Below are 12582 nucleotides of genomic sequence, written 5' to 3'. Positions count from 1 at the left end.
AGTGGGGAGAGAGGAGCAGGGAGTTGTTTACTGGGTATAAGGGTTTCGGGTTTACAGGATGAAACGCATCGTGGCGATGCACGGTAGTGATGGCAGCACAGCACTGTGACACGTTTGTCACCACGTCACTGACCATTCAAGATGGTTATGACGGCAGATTGTACGTCACTTGCGTTCTACCACCACCGCCCCAAAATTGGAGAAAGAATGTGAGCTTCCACACTCTGGGCCGGCAGAAGATTCCACGTGGTGTTGGGTCCCCTCACGAACAGAGCACACCACCACATGTACACCTCCCCACTCCGGGGTCTGCTTTGAGTTTTTATTTATGTAATTAACATAGTCTTCATTAGGTGGTCCTCCTTCATCTGTCTTTACAGTTTGAAGTTTTTCATTTTTGTTTGTTCCTTTCATGGCAATGGATATGTTTCTAAGAAGATAACAGAGAAAGCAGACGTATTGATTTAAGTTGCTTCAAAGCAGATGTGTGTTGAGTAACTGAGCAGATAAATTTCAGCGTTGATGTTATGGGTAATTTTCATTCTGAGGGTAATTACAGATAATCTGTATCCAAGATTATATGTTCTTACTAGAAATTAAGCAGAAGAAAAGTTAAAGCATTTATATTCTGGATTTTCTTTTCTTTTTTCTTTTCCTTTCCTCAGGGGCTAATGAAAAGACAGCCGTGGAATAAAAAATTTTTATCTTAAGATTTCTACTTTTTTATACCTGGACTTTTTATACTAATGCTAGTTACTCTTCTTGTAAATACTGCCACCTTGGGGTTTTTGGGAAACTAGTACATTATTTCCAAAGCCTCAAATTAACATGGACTGATGAAATTGTTATTATCTCCATTTTTATCTCTAGAGGAAGGTTTTGCTTCAACAAGCTACCCCAGAATATCATCATTAGCAGAAATGAAGCACTAGAACGCATTTGTAAGCTGCCGCTGGACTTGTGGGGCCAGTGGGAATCTTGTTTTCAAGAGCTTGATTATTCTAATTGACCTGGAGACCAGGCAGCTTTATTGGGATCTAAGTCCATGGCTGTTCGTGATTATGACTCATTTCTGCTGTTTTCTGGTATTAACATGACATGTAATGGTACTGTTGGATTTATAGAAAATTCAAATATTCTAGTAGCTTCCTTTAGAAATGCTAATCTGTTTTTTGAATGACCAGGTAACTTTTCCTGAAATTTTACTTTGCCTATGTAAACTATTGATTCAAGGTCAAAATTCAGCTTTATCTAGAATAAGACCTGTTAATGTCAGTTCAGCTCACAGTCTGGGAACCTGTTATAAATTAGAATATCTCCTGGGAAAGGGTAGTATTCAGCCTCTGAAATAGAATGTGTATCTGCTCAGAGATGCCCTGTGACACGTCAGTTAGAAAACAGGGTTTGGACGGATGAGTTCACATCTGAAGCGAACCATCAGATAATCACGCGACCCAGGGTGAATGACTTAACGTCACAAAGCCGCAGCCTCATCATCTGTGAAACAGGGAGAAGCGCTGCTCTTCGTCTGACGTCCTCGTCTGTCTTGGCTGTGCCCCGTCCTCTCTAGGGAGTCTCGTGGGCTGCTCTGCCTTGCTCTCTTCATCTGTGAAGTGTCGTGTACTGCTAACCCTGCGAATTTCTTTGAGATGTTTTCCTAGGAATATAGCCTTGTTTGAAGCCCTGTGAGCCGCTTGTGTCAAAGGTTATTTTAGCTTTTCTTTAGTGGACTAGCAGAATCGCCTTCTTGTTTTGTTCTTTATTTTGGATAGTTGCTACCCAGAAAATACTGCTTGTTTGCATTACTGGCAGAGTCCTGACCACCAGAAACGCTAGGCAGTTCTCCTTTGAGTTAGCGCTCACAGAATACTTAAACATTTGACTGTGTAATTTGAATCTTGGTCTACCAAGCAGTGGCCGACGGGGCACCACTAACAGCAGTGGTTAAGTCATAAATCTGGTTTAAGGGGCTGGCCAGTGTGCAGCAGCACAGCCCGTTTCTGCTGTCGGTTACGTTCATTTCCGCTTGGGTTTTGATTCCAGAGCACCCGAATAGGGGAAGGAAAACGAAAGTGTCTATTTCAGACGTCCGGTGTTTTTGAAAGCTGCGTGCTTACCAGCGTTCATTCAGCAAGCGCTTACGGAATGCCTGCCTGAGCCGGGCACATTTCTAGCCGCGAGGGATCCGGCAACAACCGGGAGAAGCAAAACCGCAACCTCGGGGAACTGCACTCTGGTGTCCTGGAGAGGGCCGATAACCTAAGCAGATACAGTGCCAAGTACGACCCGTGCTGTGGAGGAAAATAAAGCCCAGGAAGGGCGCCGCGAGGACAGGGCGAGAACTGCTGCTTCCGGTCGGGGTGGTCGGAGGAGGCCCCGCTCACAACGGACGCGTGAGCAGTGACCTGAAGAAGTCAGGGCGCCAGCCGGGTGGTGTCTGGGGAAGCAGGCTGCCGGGCAGAAGGAGTGAAAAATGCAGGCACCCGACTGGGGACCAGGTGACTGTCAGTCCACCCATTGCACCTGGAAGCTCTCCTTAACGCTTAAAAAGTTCCTGTGTTCCGTGGCACAGTCTGTGTGACTCTCTCTACACTTGTGTACCGTTGCGTTATTGTTTTCTGTGCCTCTGCTTCCCACTACCCTAACCCGCACGACTGCGGAGTGACCCTGCCCTGCTGCGTAGTGACTGCTGGGCGGACGCTGACGGGACTAGTCAGTGTGATTATCTGTTGGCCTCCTACTATTTCTTCTATTTACCTGGTGCCAAAGAATTGTAAAAATATTAATTGTTATACAAGTAAATAAGAGAAAATAAAGGGCGAGCAAGCACTGGTCTACCTTATTCAGAGGAAGGAACAAGCCAATAATTTCTTTCAGTGAATTCTTCTACAAATTTATTTAAAGGTTGCTCTTAACTGAAATAAGACCTTCATATTTTAAAAACATGGTGATATCAACAGTTCTAATGTTTACTGAATGACTCTAATGGTTACTTGAAATACGCAGTTAGGAAAATGAATTAGAAAAAAAGGTAATAGAAAATTTTCTTCGAATTGCAAATCATTTTAGAAGAGAACAGTTTGCTCTCCCAAAAGAAAACTAAGGTATATTTTGCTCTTCTTAATTTTAACAGTTTCTGCAAAGAAGTTATTCCACAGTTTCTTTATGACGCTTGCTGAATGCTACCTTCTGGTTTAGGTCTCTGAAGTCACTAAAACTACATTTTATTAGATTATCTTTCTAATGAAATAGATCTTTAGGATCAGCAATACATCATGTTTCAAGGGTTCTGTATTAATTTATTTACTTCCTTTTTTAACTTGAAAGGTTGTTCTAGTTCGTGGATGTGGCAGAAGCTTCAAGAGGAGTAGGAAGCTTATCACCACTCAGCGTTTAGCTTTCAAGGTTGCTGTCACTTACACTTAGCAAAACACTTGTTGAAATTTGAAAGTTTCTGTAGTCAGTTTTCTATAACCTGAGAAACGTTATAATAAAATTACTGTCCTTACCTTCAGATGAGCCCATCTGATAGTTAATGCTGCAGGTCAGTACTCGAGAGTTTCTCTCTCCCTCCTCCTCCACCCCCCCCCCCAATGGCAGTGCCTGTGTTGGAAACTAAATACTTACAGACACTTTTTAACTTAAAACTTTAGATTTCTTTCTTTTACTATTTTAACAAGTGACTTTGACCTTAATTTTCTATTTTTAAAGTTAAAAGACAGTAAATGTATTCATGGAAAATTATAAAATCACGCTATATGTGCTGTTTTGTAACCTCCTTTTTCTCAATTCCAATCTGTATGTCCTTCCATCTTCCCTTCTTATAAGTCGACAGTCACATTTCCCACCTTAGGACCAAGTTTCACATCTGGTTGTTATAATCCCTTAAGTCTCTTTTAAAAAGAAATCTAACCCAGTCTCATTGTTCTTTTCATACCACCAATCCACTGGGGAGGCAGGGCCAGCTCTCCTGCAGGACATCTCACCTTCCAGGTGTCCTGGTTGCAGCCACGTGACTTCCTGTTAATGAGAAGTTAAATCATAGGGCCTGCCTGAGAGATCCAACTTAAAACATTTTTGGCTGGGATGTATAATAGATTATGTACTTTTTATTTTAACTCACAGAGAGACACTGTATCTAGATGAGTCTTCAGTAATGAAACTGAATCTGACCAGTGAATTAGGGTGATGACTGTCTGACCCCTTCATTGTAGTCTCACCTTTTTCTCCTCGTGACTAGGAAATAATGTATTTGATGTACTTTTGCACAGTATGACTCTCTAGATCCCTATCAGACATATGCCTGAATGTAACACTTGCCTAGGTCAGTAATTTCATGAGAGATCACATAATGCTTATTTTCTGATTTTTCTTTCTTCCACATTATTAGTCACCCTTTTTCTGTAAAATGGAATTCTTTATCCTCTGAGGCTATTGCTTTGTTCTATCTGGCAAAGGCCAGATAGATAAATAAGTTTTTTTCACCAGTTACCAGTTTTCATCAGAAGAGGACATAACTGTTTTTTCTGGTTTTCTCCTTATTCGAATATTATTGTAGACTCATGGATTTTTATTGATTCAGCATGTTTCAGTCAACGTCAGTCGTAATTCTCATAGCTTTGACTTAATCGGGAAGGGGACCTTTCAGATTGATTTCTGTCTTAAGTCTTTTTGCTATAATGCTTTTTAAATTATAGAAATGTTTAAACATAAAACCGTGGAGAATAGCATAGTGAGCCTCCACCCTCAGCAGTTAGCAGTGTCTCTAGTCTTGTTTATCTACCTCCGGCTGCTGCTTGATCCCCTGGATTGTGATTCTGTTGATACCTTGAAAGATTTCTTTGTTTTCTGGCAGAGCAAATCTCCAGTCCTAGACTTAACCAGTTCTCTAAGATGCCCTGGTTGCTTTTAGTAAAGGATGGTATCAGGAAACAAGATCTGGGCATAAAGGTTATTGAAAGGTTTTAGTGATTTTTCTTCACTTTCCCATCATGTGCCTCATCAGGTGGTAGTCTGTTGGTTCCATCAGCCAGGGTTACCCTGATCTGAGTCTTGGAGGAAGGGCACATCTCAGAGATGGGACAGAGTCTTTCTGTTTCTGTTTTCACTGGTCTGAATGTTAGATGTAGCTGACGGGTAATTCAGATGTTGGCAAGTAAATGTTTTTAGTGAAGGGCTTTTTTTCTTTTTGAAGTTAAACATCCTTTGGTTTACCAGTTTGCCAGTACTGCTGTATAAGGAGATCCTCGATTTATAAATATATGACTTCTAAGGTATACTTGTACCACGCTTTGGGGTTTTTTTGTTTTTTAGCATTCATTACATTTTCTCATAGTAATAATGCAGATGTAAATATATTATTGAATTCCAGCTCTTAAAACCTGTGTATGATTTCCAGGTTGGACCAGACCCATATCTTTGCCCTGCTTGCCTCCTGATGCCCCACTGAAATAAAATACGTAGAAATAGAGAAATGAAGTCGGTAAAAATAAGTCAGATTATTATAGGGAGGTAATTAAACAGACTTCTGGATCTCTGTGCAGGTGCTAGAAGGCACGCCCTCCCCTTCCTTCCTCACACGTCTCTCACCCCTGCCCTTGGACTACAGGTGGCTGGCAGGGACCCCAGGCAAAACACCAGCCAGCTTTTCTTTAGAGAAACTGAGAAAAGCTAAGGCTTCTAGAGTGTAAGTTGTGTCCCCAGGGCAAGAGAAAAAGTTGTCTTCATTCTGGCATTTAGAGGGCTTGCTGGCTCCCCACCCACAGACCCTGCAGGGGCACTGCCACTCAGCCTGTCCCCAGCCCACACGGAGACCCCTCAGGACAGCAGTCTAGCCAGAGAGTAGACCATCTTCACAGTGACAGGAAATCTGTGTTGGCTAATGAGTCATTCAGGCCTAAAGATGAATGAGTAACCAGAGATCACCAATGTGAGAAAGCCGTGAAAGACTAAAATAACCAGAAAAATGACCACTAAAGAACTGAAGAAAATAGAGATAGTTGAGAGAACGTTACAAAAATGGAACTCTGATATACGCAGAGCTGCAAGAAAATACTGTATTCATTAAACCAGAGTAGGAGAACACAAGTTTCCAGACTGAAAGGGCAAACCAAGTGCTGAAACAGTGAATCAGAGATCATGCTATAACACATGCTCAGAAAACTGCAGAATCCCTTGGGCAAACTAAAGATCCGGAGCGAGGTCCCGTACAGTGACAAGTATCAGACTGAATCCAAGCCTCTCGTCAGCAGCCCTGGATGCTTTAAGAAAGTAAAGTGTTCTCTGCAGCGTTTAGAGAGGAAGTAACGCGCAGCCCAAGGACTCTGTATCCTGCCAAACTGTAAATCAGAGGTGAGCGCAGAATGAAGTTGCTTTCAGACGTGCAAGGACTCTAAAAGAAATGAACGAATTACGCATTTACCATCAGCTTTCTTAAAAAAACAGAAAATCACTGTGTAATCTTTCATTAAACATTTTCATTTTGGAGTTTGATTTTTTTTTTTAAATCTCACTGCTGCCAGAAGGGTTTATTGAAAAGAAAAGGGGGAAGAAGGATTGTAACAATAAAATTAGTAGTTGTGGCTTCACACCACGGGGTAAGTTACGGAGGCGCTGTAGCAAATGGCAGCAGGGCCTCTCTCTTTGCTCTCAGCAGGCTGAAGTGTTCCGTATGTTGCACCTACAAGTAACCCGTGATTTTCCATATTTCCCAGTTGACCCAGCAGTAGGAACCCTAGACTTCCTGCATTACAGTCACAGTTGGTTATTACACCACATGGCCAGCAGGGGCAGTAGCACCAGAGTCTTCTCCCATCGTGACTGAATGACTTGCCCTGGCTTACAGTTAAAGCATCACTCTGGCTGCTCTGTTGGAATAGACTTTGGGACGGGATAGTGGGGCAAGGCTGGAGCAGGGAGACCAGTCTGGACATCACTGCACTCTTCCAAGTGAAAGACGGTGGTGGCTCTTACATGGTGGTGACAGTGGAGTTCTGGGTATGATTTGAAGGTAGGGCCAACAGGATAGGATCTCCTGACTGGTTGGATGTGGAGTGAGCGAGAAAGATGTCAAGACTTCCGGCCTCTGAGCAGTAGGGAAGGAGGAACAGGTTGAGGGGAAAGATTAGGGATTAAATTTTGGATGTTATGTTTCAGAAGTCCATTTGACGTTCAAATAAGGATGATTGGTCCTCGATTTGGCACTTAGGTATGTGTGCCTGCAGTGTGAAGAAAGGTCTGGTGGGGACAGAATTTTGGGAATAGTCAGCATGTAAATTGTATTTAAAGCCATGAGATTGGGTGAGGTCACCTGGGAGTGAATAAAGGTCAAGAAGAGGACTGAGGACTGGTACCCTAAGGCACTGCAGCATCTAAGTTCAGGACAGTGAAAGGGCATGATCAGAGATGGCAGAGGAGGAGCACCCAGCGGGGTACAAGGAGAACGAGGAAGGAGTGGTGCCCTGGAAGCCCTGGGAAGGAAGAGTTGTTTACTGTTTTATGATGCTGAGAGCTCTCGTAGGATGAGCACTGCAGATTCACTGTTGGATTTGACAACGTGGAGTCAGTGTTTACCTTGACAGGACCCTTTTTTTTTTTTCCAAACAGCTGCTGAGTTGTTAGGACAAAAGCATGCATTAAGCTGTCTGAGCCCCACTACTTCGTAAATGAAACTGCTGGGTATTTCTTTTGACCTTGGGGCTTTGTGAAAAAATTATGAAGATACCAAGGGAGCCACGTACAGAGTTTGGGAATCTCTGCTTTAGGTTACGCTGAGTATTTTAAAAGGGGGAAGACCTCTTGCCTTTGTCTCTGCTAAAAAGGTTCTGTTAGTAATTTTAAATCTGATCAGATTACGTGCAGTTATTAAAATTGCCCTCATGTGGTAGTTCAATTAAAAAAAAAGTGAAGAGAACCATATCCTACAAAGTGTCAGTGGTACACCTTTGCGTGAATTTTTCTTCTTGCCTCCGTAGGTATGGTCTGAATATGCGTTGCTTGGCGGCTCGGGTCAACTATAAGACTTTGATTGTCATCTGCGCCCTCTTCAGTTTGGTCACAGTACTTCTGTGGAATAAGTGTTCCAGCGACAAAGCGGTCCAGTCTCCACGGCACTTGAGCAGTGGCTTCAGAGTGGATGTGCTAGAAAAAGGAGCAGCAGCTTCCGAGAGCGACAGCGTGGCGGGCCGCGTGGCCCGGCAGTCCGTGGAGGCCTTTCCTCAGGAGCAGCAGAGAGCACCGCCCGTCGTCGGGGGCAGCAAGGGGTTAGGGCTTAAGTATGAAGAAATCGACTGTCTCATAAACGATGAACACACGATTAAAGGGCGGCGAGAGGGGAACGAAGTCTTCCTTCCGTTCACCTGGGTGGAGAAGTACTTTGATGTTTATGGAAAGGTGGTTCAGTACGATGGCTATGACCGGTTTGAGTTCTCTCATAGCTATTCCAAAGTCTACACGCAGAGGGCTCCCTATCACCCTGACGGTGTGTTCATGTCCTTCGAAGGCTACAATGTGGAAGTCCGAGACAGAGTCAAGTGCATAAGTGGAGTTGAAGGTTGGTATCTGTCTGCTCCCCTGTGTTTTCCCGCCCCGATTGTGTTGAGGAATAGAAGACTGCGAGTGCTCACTGTGTGGCAGGTGCACACACAGCTTACTGTCCAGAGCCCATTCGTCACCCTGACTTAGCGAGGAGGGACCAGCTCAACCTGAGCCTGGGCCCGCCTTCTAGATGATGTGATTTAAGGGCTGCGGTAAGAGCATGCCTGACTAGGTAGAATTATCCCATTGACCTGCCTCAGAATCTAAAGTTTCCATCAGTAAGGCCAAGGCACAGCACCCCCAGAAGCTCTGCATTAATTAAATAAATACTTAATTTCTGTCCTGTGAGAAGAGGTGATGGGGGAGACCACCCAGTGGACCGTCAGTGCACAGATGCAGTCCTGCTGCCACATGAGCCAGCTGTCATCTCAGGACGAGAGCATACGTAGCACCGTTTCCTCCAAACGTACATTGAGCTCCTGTAGTCCGTTACATACTGTCTGGCGTTGTCTTTGACACCTGGAGCAGTCAGAGTTCCTTATGAGCATAATTGGTACATTTTGGAATTTGTATTTCAACCCTAGGATTGCTCAGAAAGCCAAACTGAATTTGACTTTAAAGTACATCATTTAATCAGAGGAAGCAACTTAGTGTGTTGTAAGGTTGCTTGGTTTGGCTTTTATTTCACTTTTCTCATTGTGTTATAAAAAGTGATTTTAGTATCTTAATATTCTAATTTTTTGGTAGTATCTTTACTTAATGTTTAGAAGAGGGAAGAGGCCAAAGTCACTCACATTTTTACCACTTAATTATCACCATTTTTGTGTATTCTCAGGTCTTTATATCTTCGTGTATGTTTTAACAAAGCTGTAACGCTGTTGTGCAGCGTTCAGGAGGGTAATTGTTTGTTAGAGGTTTCAAAGATACCCATCACTGAACCATTTTTTTCCCTGTAGTTTTTAAATGTATAGAATTAATAGGTGCTTAGATGCGAAAAAAAAGTAAAAAGCACCCATGACCACTGTTAATATCTTGATGTGTTTTGTAATCTTTTTGTTGTTGTAGGTGTACATTTTTAAACAAGTGGGAGTCATGCTGTAGAGTCGGTTTTGTATTCTCCTTTTTTCATTCAACGTGTTAGATTGCTTCCCCTTGCTGTTGAGTATTTATTCAGCATTTTAATGACTAATACTCGCACTGAGGACATGCCATGATGTGGGTCACGTCTGGACCCTTTCCCTTTAGTTGCACAGTTATCTCCAGTTCTTTGCTGTTGCACACGGCAGTGTAGCTGCTCATAGTTGACCAGTCGCTATTTTAATTGTATTCTCGGAGTAGTTTCCTGGGAAATAAACTACCATGTCAGGTAGTGCCGATCAGTCTACTTTGCCAGACTGCTCTCCAGGAAGTCGGCCCTTCTCGGGCTCCCGGAGGCCGGCTGTGCGGGTGCTCCTGTCACCCGGCGCTGCCGTCATGGAGCCTTCTTTTCCAGCCTGTCGTTTACAAAGGCATCTCATAATTTGCTTCTGCAGTAACTAGCGAGGCCAGGTGTCTTCTTCACACGCTTGTAACTTTACAAAGTGGTCTCAGTGTTCTTTCCCCCTTTTTCTAATGGGACTAGTGTTTTGGTTTTTGAAAACATGTTTGTGAGGACTTCTATCTGTACAGCAAGGGTGGTAATGCCTTGTTGGCATTTGTTACAGACGCGCTCTTTAGTTCGCTGTCTTTTCATTTTACTTGTCTGTACTTGGTTAGTTTTACAAGTTTTAGTTCTATTTATTAAACTTAGGAATTTTTAAAATTCTTCCTTTTATGCTTAGAAAGTCATTTGCCGTAGCATGGTCAGCTGTCCATCTGTATTTTCTCTAGTAGTTTTATCATTTTGTTTTTACACATTTTTCAGTCCAGCCAAATTGATTTATATTTTGGTAAATGGTACAAGGTCAGGGCCGAATTTTAGATTTTTTTTCCCTAACATTTAAAAATAATCTCTCTTCCCACACTGATCCATGGTGTAGTCTTCATCATTATACTGAAATATTTAGAAACCAGAGCATGTTTCTGACCTACTGTTCTGTTCCATTGACCAGTCTGTCAGTTCTCATGCCAGTTGCACATTATTATTGCTGTTACCCATCTAAGTGAGATTTATAAAACCTCCTCTTATTAAGTGAAGATAATTCTGTTTGGATTTGGGAGGAAAAAGCTCCCCCCTTGGAGAAAGAACACAGGTGTTAAACAGCTTGTCCTAGGTTTCTTAGCCTGTGTGGTCTCTAATGCCTTGAAGTATTTTGAAACTGTAGCAGAAACACGTATGGTTTTGTAGGGGCCCAGTTTCATCCATGCCCACCTGTCGCTTGTTAGTTTTGGGGGCACTGCAAGTGGGAGCTTCTCTCTCAGCACGCGTGCCGTGGTGCACCAGCACGGCATTCTGTGCACTGTGGTGTCACTGTGTTTCCAGTGCAGGAAATTACCTAAATAAGCTCTAATACTAGCATTTAAACGTTTTGCTTACAGCTTTACAAGAAGTGATTCATTAATGAATTATTTCAAAAGTCTGTGGTTAAATATAAAAAACCAGTCCTTGTTCTCAAGAATTACGCTCCAACATGGAGAACATGAAAAAGAGCTGCAGGCTGTGTTTATCCTGTGAGCTACCGAGTCACACCTGGCTTCTTAGACAAAGGCCTTGCCCATCGGAAGACAGAGTTCCTAGACCACATCCTGGCACTGGAGGGAGAGATGAGTGTGCAGCCAACTTGACTGTTAAGTGCAGATGTTGGAGAAAATCTCAGGTTTAATTTTCTAGAATAAAGCTGGTAACATTAGCTACCTGTATTTAAATTGTGTAAAACTTCAGTGTATGAAACGGAACTATGAAATATGACATCTGTAGCTAGGAGCAAAAGTGACATAAAAAACTGGTCCTTAAGAGATAATCCTCAACATTGCATTGCTGTCTGTCAACAAATGACTAGAGCAAACGAACACTTAATTTTGCTCTTCATTTATGGTTAATTTGGTGCTCGTTTTTCGTAATTATGAAAACAGTATAATAAGGAAGCTTTAAAGCTGCTGATAAGCCTGTAACATCCCCTGGAAGTAAACAAGGAGGAGTATTCAGAATAGGATTATAAACGTCTGGTCGTGGTTTGGTTTTGTTTCTGTTTCGTAGGTGTACCTTTATCTACACAGTGGGGGCCTCAAGGCTATTTCTACCCAATCCAGATTGCACAGTATGGCTTAAGTCATTACAGCAAGAATCTGACGGAGAAGCCGCCTCGCGTAGAGGTGTATGAAACAGCAGAAGGAAGGGACCGAGACAGCCAGCCCAGTGCCTGGGCTGTGCCGAAGGGCTGCTTCGTGGCTAGCGTGGCCGAAGAGTCCAGGTTCACCAACGTGAAACAGTTCATTGCTCCAGGTGAGTGACCTGCTACACGTGTTTGCTGAATTTTACGTTGGTTTTTGAAGCCTGATACTCCCTTTAAAGTATTTTTATGGTTTTAAAAAACACATTAGCAGACCTTGGTATTACTTGGATAGAGGAACAAATGGTGTCACCACCCAGTGAAATCTCTAAAAGGGATCAGCTGGAAAATTCAAGGTTGTATGAGGACTGTTTACTGTGTGAGGAGCCAAGCCGCCAGCTGAGCAGTAAGCACCAGGGCGCTGCTCGTGTCTGTCCCTCCAGGGCTCTGTGCCCCTGGGAACGAGGCTCTTGTTTGCTTCAATATTTAAGCACAGGATTCTTTCTTTAATTTTTAAACTGCTTTGCACTGAGGTAGAAATTTTTCTTTGTAGAGAGAAACCATCCTTTCCTTTGCCTATTTTTTACCAGTACCTTTTTATTTTTTTCAAGGTGAAACAGCATTACCAACCAAGCCTGCTTCCTGTGTTGGACTTTGTTAATGTACTAGATTGTTTCAAACTTCGTATAAAACATTTCATTAATAAAATCTTTTATAAAATCAAATTAACTTTATGCAGCATTTCCCCTTTTACTGAGACAGTCTCATTAACTGAATGTAATGTATTTTTCTCCGCTAA

General features: G+C 42.8%; 1 protein-coding gene and 1 long non-coding RNA gene across 4 annotated transcripts in view; one reads left to right on the top strand and one right to left on the bottom strand.

Moving 5' to 3' along the window:
• The window catches only part of GLCE (glucuronic acid epimerase), a 57049-nt gene that overhangs the window by 36180 nt on the left and 8287 nt on the right, over window positions 1-12582 (top strand). The window contains exons 2-4 of one of the 3 annotated variants that reach the window (XM_072951161.1): window positions 7974-8551; window positions 11711-11956; window positions 12395-12512. In XM_072951161.1, the coding sequence (XP_072807262.1) occupies window positions 7987-8551; window positions 11711-11956; window positions 12395-12444 (861 nt within the window). In that variant the 5' untranslated portion in view covers window positions 7974-7986 and the 3' untranslated portion in view covers window positions 12445-12512. Of the gene's footprint in view, window positions 1-2415; window positions 2499-7973; window positions 8552-11710; window positions 11957-12394; window positions 12513-12582 lie in introns of those variants that run through there. The other 2 variants (XM_072951160.1, XM_072951159.1) reach the window with 2 other exon arrangements.
• LOC140689799 (uncharacterized) lies at window positions 287-2305 on the bottom strand. Its single transcript, XR_012064921.1, has 2 exons — window positions 2118-2305; window positions 287-430 (listed from the first exon to the last, which is right to left on the bottom strand). It is a non-coding gene; the product is annotated as an uncharacterized lncRNA (long non-coding RNA).

The sequence above is a fragment of the Vicugna pacos genome, chromosome 27, assembly GCF_048564905.1.
Source record: "Vicugna pacos chromosome 27, VicPac4, whole genome shotgun sequence".
NCBI lineage: Eukaryota > Metazoa > Chordata > Mammalia > Artiodactyla > Camelidae > Vicugna > Vicugna pacos.
This window is presented reverse-complemented; position numbering and strand designations above follow the sequence as displayed.